This window comes from Meriones unguiculatus, chromosome 1 (genome assembly GCF_030254825.1).
Source record: "Meriones unguiculatus strain TT.TT164.6M chromosome 1, Bangor_MerUng_6.1, whole genome shotgun sequence".
Lineage (NCBI taxonomy): Eukaryota > Metazoa > Chordata > Mammalia > Rodentia > Muridae > Meriones > Meriones unguiculatus.
In genome coordinates, this window is record NC_083349.1 from 189,191,211 (window position 1) to 189,203,314 (window position 12,104).

The 12,104-nt window shown below is 48.2% G+C and overlaps 1 protein-coding gene across 1 annotated transcript in view; it reads left to right on the forward strand.

Annotated features, from left to right (window-relative positions):
• The first annotated feature begins 539 nt into the window (after positions 1–539).
• Positions 540–12,104, forward strand: part of Slc35f2 (solute carrier family 35 member F2) — a 45,359-nt gene continuing 33,794 nt past the window's right edge. The window contains exon 1 of the mRNA XM_021638664.2: positions 540–898. Within this exon, the coding sequence (XP_021494339.1) occupies positions 672–898 (227 nt within the window). The 5' untranslated portion in view covers positions 540–671. The remainder of the gene's footprint in view (positions 899–12,104) is intronic.

The window sequence follows — 12,104 nt, forward strand, 5'->3', positions numbered from 1 at the left end:
CTTCTTCCCTCTTTCTGGCTCCATCCAAGCATCAGCAGGCGTGGCCAGGGCAGCCCTGAGCGTGGCGAGGCCACCCAACACACCCACGTGGCTGGGAGACGGGCCCGGGCCGCTCCGCAAAGGCGCTCTTCCTCAGCGGTTTCGCGGGGAGGGACGGGGCCGGGCCCCAGGGCCGGGCGGGCCCCGTGGGCTCTTCAGTTTGCGAAGTTCGGGCGAGCACCAACTGGACGCCTGTAGGACTTCCGGGAACCAGCGCGGTGACTTCTTATCGGATCACCGAGTGCGGATTTCAGACAAGGGACCGTAAAAGCCTGAAAGGCGCCGGGCGCGGGAGCGCCAGCCCGTAAAATCCAAGCCCTCCGGAAGCCGAGGCAGGGGGACGGCCGCGAGTTCGAGCTCAGCCTCTGCTAGGCAGCGAGCTCCAGGATCGTCCCTGCTACAAAGTGAGACCTCAGGTCAAACAAACCAAACCAACTCCACCCACACGGGGGTGGAGGTGTGGGGGGGGGAGGCGGAGAAGCCCAACCCCTCGGTCTCTTGGATTCACAGTGTGTCCCACCCAGCGCGGACTCCAGCGGAGGAGACAAACCTGCCTCCTTCTGCCCCGGCTTCCCGGAGGGGCCAGGTGGGGCTCCGCAGCGCATTGTCTGGCCCTGCGGGCTTGACGGTTAATGATTTGTCGCCCGAGCCGGGCGGAGAAGCACCGGGACGCGAGCGAGCGCCGCCTCCTGTCTTCCGGGCCCGAGCACTTCTCGGGGTTCCGCGCACGCGAGGCCGGCGGGGACCCCATGGAGGCCGAGCCGCCGGCGAGGGCGGGGGTCGCCGACGCCCCGGAGCCGGGCGCGATGGGCGCCGTCGGCAGCCTGCTGGGCAGGATCCGTAGCAAACTCTTCACCTGGTGAGCGCGGGGCGGGCCTGCGTGGCGGGGGCCGAGGCCGGACCGGCGGGCAGCCCGCGCGCACGTGTCTGCGGGGCGCCGGCGGAGGCGGCGGCCTGCGCCTGGGCGCGCACCCGGAGGTCGCGCTTCCCCTGCGTGCCCCCCGCCCGCCCCAGCAACCACGGGCGCGCGGGGCCCCCGTCCGATTGGCGCTGCGAGACGGGCCCCTCGTGTCCCCGCCGCAGGGTGGGAGTCGCCGTGGGTGCCGCGGAGGAGGGCTGCCCAGCCTGGGCGCTTGGCAGGTGCAAGCGCTGCCCTTGCTGGCTCGGGGCCCGCATTCCTTCAGAGCGCATCGGTGCTCACCCAGCCCGGTGATCTCCAGCAGGAGTTCACTCAAGTGAGAAAGCTGGGTTAAGTTTTGTGCTGTTGGGAACCGGAGGCAGCGTCTGCCCTGTTTTGGGGCCTGAGCGAGGCGACATGGCCACCTCGGGAGCCACGGTCCAGGGAAGCAGGTGGCTGATGTCACTGTGCTCTCTTGAGCTGTAGGTGGAGATGTTCTTAAAGAGTTGGCAGAGGCTCTGGGGAAAGCTTTCTGTGGTCACTGGACGATTTGCATTCTGGAGACACACAGAGGCTTCCATCCAAATGATGAAATCCATTTACCGAGCGTTCGCTCCGTGCCAGGCACTGCGCTTAGCCATTTATGTGGACAATAGCACCGCATCTCCTTCGCTTTAGGATATGGCGCTATTGTTAGACCCACTTTCCAGGTAGGGAAACACAAGGCTAAGCAATTAACCTGGGAATTAGGAGAATGCCAGGATTACAGGCGTGTGCCACTATCCATCCTGGGCAATGAATTTCAGTTGAAGGATTTTGAAAGCTATGCCCTTGGAAAGGCATTTCACCTTCAGAGCTGATCGATAAATGTGTATACATGCAATTTTTTTTGTCATAAATAAGCATAGTTTTAAATAGATGCGCGTGTTCAAAGGGGCAAATTGGCCCCAAGTGTTCATTCTACGCCAGCTGTGTAATATCCTGATAATTTGGCAGTAATTGATTAGCGGGGAGACGTTACAGTGGCAAAACCAAGGGCACAGCCTTTGAATTCAAATCTTAGTGAGTTAGCTTTGGAAAAGTGGAGTTCTTGTGTATGCTTTTTTTTTTTTTTTTTTACTGTGAGGATCGTTGGAGTACTACAGCAGTGCGAGAGAGTTCATGCTCTACATGGGTCAGGCCTGTGGGTTCATTTCTCAACAAGAGAGCAAGAGAGAAAAAAAAGGTGTGTGAGGGGTGGGAAGGCAGGATGGCTCAGTGGTTAAAGGTCCCTGCCACCAAGCCTCATTACCTGAGCTCAATACCCTTAAACTGACACAACGGAAGGAGAACCAATTCCCCCAAATTGGCCACCGATCTTCACACGTGTGCTGTGGCATGCATGTCCGCATATAATACACATACAAATACACATATAACACACACACAAAATAAGTAAATAAGTGCAAAAAAAATCAATAGTCTTCCACACGACCCTCCCCCCAATCTGATTACCCTGCAGGGCGCTGAGAGGATTCGTTGGTTGACCGAACAGCCTGGCCCATTTCAGACCCTACACGGCTTAGTTGTCACCATCAGCTCTCTCCATTCCCTGGTAATGGGAACATGTGGTAATTGGGGAGATGCCAGTGACCCTGGGGGGTAGATAATCCAGCAGATAGCTCAGCAAGAAGTACGGAGAACTAGCAAAGATGATCTTCTCTTCATACCGTAGTGTTTCAGATAATGTGTTTTATAGTCAGAAGATTCTTCTATCCCTCAGTGGGACTTTTACTTTCTTCTTTGTGTGAGGATGGTTTGTGGCTATCTTACACGCCAAAGGATGGGCCTGCTCAACATCGCTTAATATCACTCGTGCCTTCTGCACAACCCTTAGTACAGGAATGAATGAATGAGTAGTTGAGAGATGATAACATTTCTTTTTTTTTTCCCCTACTTTTCTTTGCTCATAAACCATTTCTTTTCCTGATCCAAAATTGCATGCCGGAAAATCAAATTAAGCACGACAATATTTATGGACTCTAGAGCCCATAAGCAATGTTTTCTCTTGTTCTGTCTTTGGTTCCTCACACCCTTTTTCATACAGTGTCTCTCCGTGTCCTCAGGCTGGTTGCTAACTCTTGTGTTGTTAAAATGGTCCTCTTGCCTTAGCTTCCTGAGTACCTGAAAGGATGTGCATCTGGTTGCTGTAACAAAGTTCAGGAAGCATCCTTTTCGAAAAATCTGCCACACTGAGTGCCTCCCTGTGTTGATCTTTATTCTGATCTGCAACTTTTTTTTCTTTTAGATGTATTTATCCATTTTACACGAGTGCTCTACCTGCATGTATACCTGCATTCCAGGAAGAGACATTAGATCCCAGTATAGGTGGTTGTGAGCCACAATGTTGTTGCTGGGAATTGAACTCAGAACCCCTGGAAGAGCAGTGCTCTTAACTGCTGAGCCATCTCTCCAACCCACAATTTCTTTCTTTCTTTCTTTCTTTCTTTCTTTCTTTCTTTCTTTCTTTCTTTCTCTTTCTTTCTTTCTTTCTTTCTTTTTTCTTTCTTTCTCTTTCTGATTTTCGAGACAGGGTTTCTCTGTGTAGTCTTGGATGTCCTGCAACTCTCTTGGTAGACCAGGCTGGCCTTGAACTCACAGAAATCTGTCTGCCTCTGCTTCCCTTAGTGCTGGGACTATAGGCTTGCAGAACTCTTTTGTTTGTTGTTGCTGTTTTTCGTGGTCTCAAGTAGGCCATGCTGATTTTCAAAGTTGCTATGTTATCTGAAGCTGACCTTGAACTCCTAACCTTCTTGGCCAGGGAACCATGGGAATGGAAAGAAGATAGGATACAGAGAGGGTTTATAGCTACATAGAGGGCGCCCCCCCTTTTACCAAAAGAAACAAGAATACCTCTTTTGACAAATTGGTTCCAAATACAGGGAAAAATTAAGGGCCTAGGCAGATTGACTTTTTTTTTTTTTTTTCCTTTTTTGAGGCAGGGTTTCTCTGTGTAGCTCTGGCTGTCCTGGAATTTACTCTGTAGACCAGGCTGGCCTCAAACTCAGGCCTTTGCTCCCCCCACCCCAAAGTGCTGGGATTACAGGTGTGCGCCATCATGCCCAGCTCAGATTGTCTTCTTTATGTGAGCTGTGCACTCTAGGTGACCCCAGCTCTTGACGAACCTGCCTCCTTTAGGTACAGACATTTTTCTTTGAGGTTGTGAATACTAGATCGCAAGGCTGATTATGGTGGTGCCTGACTGTAATCTCAGCACTCAGGTGAGATGGAAAGTTCAAAGGCATTCTGGGCATTCTGGGCCAGGCATAGTGCTGCCTTGTCTCAAAAACAGAAGAAGGGGGAAAATCAGATCATTTGACTGCTCAGTAAGTTCAGTGAGCACTTACTGTCTGATGCATTCGGGGTTTAATGCCCCGAAACAGGCTGTGCTCTTAAGCAGGACTTCCGTTGCTCTCAAGTCCAGTGATGTACTGTAACAAAGCCATGAATTCCTAGAAGAGCCTGAGGACACACACTTATCATTTGTATACTATCAGATAGTTTACATTCTGGCACAGAGACCTTAACTTATTCATATGTTTCAAAATGAATATTCCCTATGATTACCAATTTTCTATCTCTAGCAGAAAACTTTATTATTTCAGCAGCTTATCTTTTCCCTTAACCAATAAATGATAAGCTGTTCTGTGCATAGCTTTCTGTTTTTTGTTTCATGAGACAGAGTTTCTCTGTGTAGCCTTGGCTGTCCTGGACTCGCTTTGCAGACCAGGCTGGCCTCGAACTCGCAGAGATCCGCCTGTCTCTGCCTCCCCAAGTGCTGGGATTATAGAGGTACACACCACCTTGCCTGGCTGTGGGCATAGCTTTTTACTGTATTTTTGTAACACAATACTGGTCAGGTTTTGTTTTGTTTTTGTTCAATACACTTAGATATCTGTAGTGGCTCTAAACTGAATTTTCTGAGTGGGGCAGTAGGTATGATTTAGTTCCTGTATTCAAGAGGGCTCATAATCAAATTATAGCAAGAAATTATGATAAGTACAAAGTTCGGTGATGGTGTTGGGCTACAGGAGTGAGCAGAGCTGCCTTCCAAAGTTCACGGTCGGCACAAGGGAGGACAGAGGTCAGGCCTGCCAGGGTGAGGGACACAGCTGAGAAACTTGAAGTTTTGTTCGTCCAGGTGGGAAAGAGGTAGCCAGGTTTGGCGGGGTTGGAGAGTGCTTTGCTGAAAGGCCGGTGAGGAGGTTAGTGTGAAGGGCGAGAGGAGGGGTGGCCAGCGCTCCGTGGCCAGCGCGAGAGCACTCCTTGATACTGCCAGAGCACTTCTAAGCACCACCCACGAGTCCATAGGAGCTTCAGTCCTCGGCGGGTGCTTTGTCTGGATGCATGCCTGTGCAGCACACGCCTGCATGGTGCCTCAGGAGGTCGGGTGAGGTCATTGGATCCTCCTTGGACTGGAGTTGCAGACAGCTGTGAGCCACCACGAAGGCGCTAAGTACTGAACCTATGTCTCTTGGAAGAGCAGCCGATGTTTTTAATTGCTGATCCATCTTTCTACTCCCCCCCCAAAGGGTGGTCTTATATGGCGTTTTTTAAGGACATTGTATGAAATGAGAACATATATGCCTTGTGATGCAGGGGCCTGGTAATCCATTTATCCTGCCTGTCTCTGTAAATTCCCCCAGCCCCATTTCTATTGTGCAATTAATTACTCTCTGTTTCTACTAGACTAGGAGTTGGGAGTAATGCCAAGTTTTGTCCACTGTTATATACTTTATTGCTAGCACATTTTGAGTTGAATAATTCCTCATGGGGGGCATCTGTGCATCCTGGCCTCTGCCCAAGAGATGCCAGCACAACACCCTTACCCGTCAACACACACCCAATATGACAATCAAAAATATCCAGATATTTTGTCATACGTTTGCTTATAACTGCCTCAGATATTTGGACTCCACCCTCAGAGCATAGCTCTGTGCTGAGTGTTCTCATGTTTTCTTCTTGAGTGCTGAAGAAGAAAGAACCAAATGGCCACTGACATTAGACAGAGGGGACGCGAAGAACCCTAGAGCCCTGGGCCACCGTGCACAGTTAGGCGCTTTGCTGGGTGTTGCTCCTCTCTGAGCCGTCACATCACTTTCTCAGCTCTGGAGGGCTTTATCGAAGGACGTGCAGTGACTGTCTTGTGTGGTAAAGGGGTTGAGCAGAGAGTAGAGTTTAAAAGCTCTCTTCCAACAAGCCCTTCACTGGCCTCTGGCCACACTGCCCAGGTTCTGTCCCCAGAATAGTTCTAGACAACCTCTGGGTTCATTCTGTTTCTCTTTGCTGCTTTTTCCAGGCTAACTTGAAAGCACAGATGGCTGTGAGAGCTAATTCTTCATCTTGACAACACTTCTAGAATATTCCTGCAGACCATCTTCCCTTCAGTCCCAATAGCCACTACGTTAGTTCATCATCTCTCATCTGGACACTTGCAGGTTCCATTCATGGTCTCATTCTCCCTCTCCGTCAGTCACCTCATGACGCAGAAATCAGAGAGGTGTCGGCGGAAACAAAGGGGTAGCATTGTCAAACGAGAATTCCCTGCTTACATTTCACTGTCCCCATGACACACCTACACAGTTTGGTTTCTCATTTGACAGAGCGGATGAGTAACTTGCCTGGATCACGCAGCTGGCGAGTGGCAGAGAGAGATAGTCACAGTTGATTCTAAAGCGAAACCTGCTGTACTAGTTCTGAAGCCTCACCGTAGCATGTTTGGAGGCCAAGGTCTTAGGATTCTGCCCTTCATCTGCAATGATGACGTACAAACTAAAGAGGTATCTTAGGAGTCCCTGGAGGTTCCCTCACTTGGTCCCTGGGGAACAAGTGAAGGATGGGTCTTGGTGAGTTTCTTAACTGGTGTCTGGCATCCACAGATACCTTGATTGCTATTGCCATTTGTATAATCGGGATCTTATGCAAGATGTTTGAATTATTAGCAGCAGTACTCCAGGCTGGGTGGCTTGGAAACAAATAGGAATTCACTTCTTGTAGCCCTGAAAAGTGGGATGTCTGAGGAGGAGGCTCTTGCAGATTTGGCATATTTACTATCTCATAGGTGGCCATCTTCTCACGAAGCTTCTCATGGCAGAAGGGCCGAGAGAGCAGCCTGGGGCTTCTCTATGTGCATCAATCCCAGGCATAAAGATGAATTCTGTCCTAGTTACCAATTGTGGTAAACACTATGATCAAAAGCAACTTGGGGAGGGGAGGGTTTACTTCATCTTCTAAGTTGTAGCCTGTTATAGAGGGAAGCCAGGGAATGAACTGAAGGTAGAAACTGAGGCAGAGGCCACAGAGGAACACTGCCTACTGGTTTGCTTCCCGTGGCTCGTTCAGCCAGCATCCTTACGCAACTCAATGCCCAGGGGTGGCACCGTGCCCAGTGGTTTACATTAAGTTGACAAAAACTAACCAGCACACACACTCATGACCTAAACACCTCTCCAGAGCTATGCTTCCAAGTGCTGCCCTGTGAGGATGGGAATTTAACACAAGAATTAGGGGAGGGCAACAACATTTAGTCTATATCTGGGTTTGAGGAGAGCTGCAGTTAAGACAAGGCTGAGAACCACTGGCTAGCCTCCCGATAGATCTCACAGGACTGCAGGTCCAGCTACTCATGTCCTCCCGCCTCCATTTCTCTCTTTTTTTCTTTACCTGTACACAATAGTTAATTTCACTGTTTTAAAAATTATGCTAAAATGTACATAGTTTGAATTTCCCCTTTGTAGTTACTTTTTTGTGTGCTGTTCAGCCTTCACCAGTGTCTACTTACAGAGTTTTGAATGTGTTCATAATTCCAAACATATACTATCTCCTGCCTACTTGTCCCTGGCAGTCCCCATCCATCCATCCATCCATCCATCCATCCATCCATCCATCCGTGTATGTATGCCAAAGGTATATAGAGGCAGAGGACAGCTCATAGGACTCATTCTCTTCTACTGTGTGGATTCTGAGTGTTAAACTCAGGTTGTAAGGCTTGGTAATAAGTACCTGCTGAGCCATATGGTCAACCTGGTCTATTTTGTCTGTGAATCTGGCTTCTCTGGATGCCTCCTGGAAATGGACTGGCCTCCATGTGAAGTACAATGACTGCTGTCACCTGTCTCCCCCCAACCCCCCCGACTCCTGGGTCTTCAACCGGAATGATGGTTAAGTTGGAGGCAGAGGCACACCTGTGCTTCCTTTGTCCTTTGGGCACCCCTCAATGCTTTTGCTCTCTACTCCTCCCTGTGGAGGAGGCTTAGGGAGTTTTTGTAGACAGTTACTAATGGGGGAATCGTGATTCCTCCCAGCCTGTCCTCACACAGATCTTGGTTGGATGCCTCCCCCCCGCCCCTCCCCTGCTTCTGTACCGTAGGTCATGTGTTCCCACCCCTCACTGAGCTCACTCCTGGAAGCTCGAGCATAGTTACCACTAGCCCTGGAGAGTGCCTCAAGGGCACTTCATCCTGGAAGCCCCTGTATCCTTTGCTCTTGGCACAAATCCAAAATGGCAGCAGTTCTTCTCGTCTTTCGGAGATTGGGCAGACCCATGGGAACAGTAAAAACCCATTTTTAAAAAAACAGAATATCTTTTCTTGTTATCTTTGGCAGTTTCATTTGAATAAATAATGCATCTTGATTACATGCACCACCACCCCCACCCCCACCCCCACCCCTGCTCCTCCGTCCACCTTTGTGTCCTCTCCGTTTTCCTTATTAACAACCCTCTGAGTCCAGATAGTCTGCCTGTTGGAATGCTGCCTGATCTTGTTGACTTGACCTCATGTATGTATGGAGATGTATGGAGACTATGTCATCTTCTCACGGCAGCGGTTCACACACTCTTCCTCACCTTCCAGTCCCTACAGTCGTCACCCCTTTCCCAAGATGCTCCCTGAGCCTGAAGGATGGGGTGGGGTTGATGCGGGCTGAGTACTCAATAGACACTTATCCTCAGCACTTTGACTAGTTATGAGTCTCTGAATTAAGCGCTGACCACCGCAGAGAGAGGCTTCTCTGGCCAGGGTTGAGAGCAGCACTAGCCAATCGGTGTAAGAATAAAGATTGAGAAGGCAGTTTGACAATTGCGTTGTTTAGCAAAATGATGAAGGTAAGTTCCTTCTGGGACGTATGACCTCCCCAGCTATGGGCTTTTGACTAGGCTTACAGCACTAGACATGAATTCTTTCCTGTGTAGCTGACCTCAAATTCATTCTAAAAGTAGTTGCTTACCCCCATACCGTTTGTGGCACTGTTACGTCACTGGGCACACCTTGCCTTGCGGGTTGGTATTGTAGCACTGAGGGTTGACTGAATGAGTACCACTGGTGTCTTTTCTCTCCCCCACCCCCAACCTATATGGTCTACCTAGTACCCATCCCCTGGCACTATGAAAACTAGTCATCAAAAAAAAAAAAAAAAAAATCAGGTCAGTTCCAGCTTGATTTCTCTATGTTTTGCAAGCGAAGTGTATTGTATCTTCAGCAATAGGGTCTTACCACCTCGTTCTAGTGTGTAACCAGAGCAGTGGCGTAGCCCATGTTTGGTGTGTGTGTGTGGAGCTTCCCTGAGCAGTAACTCATAGGGAGGTATCCTGTACCCAGGATTGGGATTTTCATTTAATATCCCATCTTCTGGAGGGGGAAATCATTGTCCACCCATGTGTGGTTCTCCCCCTTGCATTAGATGTGCTAAACAAGACGTTAGAGCCAGCACTCCTAAAGGACCCAGCACTTCCTAAAGTGGGATGGTGGCATCCAGCTCTTTGATTTTGAAGAGAAGGACCAGGAGTTCAAGGTCAGTCCAGCCTCTGACAGCTCCTTCATGAGACTGTGTCTCAAACAGCCACAGCTGGAAGTGAGATATTTTCAACAAACAAAAACACAAACACCCTTTACCCCCACCCCTCACAACAAAAGCTACAAACATTCCCTTCTGTTACTTACTGAGGGTTATTAGAGATTTTACTTCCAACAGGTTGATTTTCCAGGAAGCCTCAAGCTCATTCTTCTAAACACTGACTTCACTTTAAAAATCTAATTGGAGCCTGGCGGTGGTGGTGTGAGCCTTTAATCCCAGCACCAGGGAGGCAGAGGCAGGGGGAGCTCTGAGTTGGAGGCCAGCCTGGTCTACATAGTGAGTTCCAGGACAGCCACGGCTACACAGAGAAACCCTGCCTCAAAAAACAAAACAAAACAAAAAACAAAAACAAACAAACAAAAAAACAAATAAACAAACAACCCCCCCCAAAAAACCCCCAACTAATTGAATGACACTTTTTATGTAATGGGTTTCTCACTTCTGTAGTTCATCTATGCATAGTTTTTGGCAGCTTGTCTCCAATATTGAATTGGCTGGTACTGGAGAACTGCCTAGGGTAAGCAATCCATGTAATTACTTAGCAGGGCCACTCACTGATAGTCTTAGAGATTTTGGCAAGAAAAGAGTTTATTTAACATTCTTAGCTGGACATCATGGTAAACCTTTGTGGTTCTACCACTGAGAGACTGAGGCAGGAGGATTGCTGTGAATTCAAGGCCAGCTTGGGCTACGTAGTGAGGTCCAGGACAGCCAGGACTACATAGTAAGACCCTATCTCATACAAAGCAAAACAACAACAAAAAAATAAATAAAAATCCTTTTTCAAAAAAGTTCATTTACCTATTTAATGTGCATAAATGTATCTGTGCATGTGTGTATGTGTGTCTGTGTGTGTACAGATGTATGTGCCTTTATGCATGAAGAGGTCAGAGGAGGGTGTCATCTTCTATTGCTCTCTAGCCACACCTTTGAGGCGGAATCTCTCCTTGAGCTCAGGGCTCAGGTTTTCCTGGATAGGTTGGAACCCTGCAAGCCCTAATAACCCCCTACTCCTGGGGTTTCAGGATTGCTCAGGATCCCTAGCTTGTTTTGTGAGGGCTGGGATCTGAACTCTGGGCCTTATGGTCGTACAGCAAGTTCTCATAATTGCTGAGCCTCTAGCCCCAATTCTTTACTGCACATTTAAGACCCAAGAACGCACTCATTTCCATACACAAAGTGCATTTAGCCTGGTGCCAACTCCTGCCCCTGTGAGTTTTACTTATTCTGCTGAGTAACAAGAATGTGCTCTGGGCCATCTAAGTAAATTATTTGTCTTATTTCCCCTAACTTTCACTCCCACATTGTCACATATGACTTTTTTCCCTGTCTTATCAAGCATATCTGGGAACTTGTGTTCTTTTAAAATATGGTTTCTAAGTGTTAACTCCCCCCTCCAGTAATCAAACAATTTTCCTTCTTTTTTTTTAAGATCTATTTATTCATTATTCATACAGTATTCTGTCTGCATGTGTGTGTGCATATCACAAGAGGGCACCAGTTCTCATCAGAGATAGTTGTGAGACACCTTGTGTGTTGCTGGGAATTGAACTCAGGACCTTTAGGAAGAACAGTCAGTGCTCTTAATCTCTGAGCCATCTCTCCAGCCCTCAAACAATTTTCAAAGTAGGAATGGGTTATACCTGGGAAGTTTTTATTTTCTTGTTTGCTTTTTGAGGCAAAGTTTTACTGTGTAGTCTTAGCTCTATTGAAACTCGCTCTGTAGACCAAGCTGTCCTTGAACTCACAGAGATCACCTGCCTCTGCCATGTTTGGATTAAAGGTGCGAGCCACCACTGCCCAGATGGTTTTGCTGTTTAATAAGTTATAGCAGATCATATCTTGTAGTCAGGGCTGTCCTTGAACTCACTATGTAGATAAGGATGAAAATCCTCCTGCCTCTACCTTCTGAGTGCCTGCACTGCAGGCAAACACCACGATGCGTTGTTTATAAACGTTTTGGTGTTCGGGTCTGGGGATGTTTATTTTTAATGGTTATAGGTATCTATGGTAATTAAAACAATTGACAAATTAGACATGCCAGTGATGTGAGCCAGCTTCCGTGAAAGACTACCCTGATGTCTAAACTGCCTTTTAATTATTTCTTTATAACCAGAATTTTTGTTTTGTTTTGTATTTCAAGACAGTTTCTCTGTGTAGCGTCTGGGAACTCACTGTGTAGACCAGGCTGGCCTTGAATTCAGAGATGCTCCTGCCTCTGCTGGAATTAAAGGTGCCAGGCTCTAAAACCAGAATATTTAAGAGAGAATTTGAT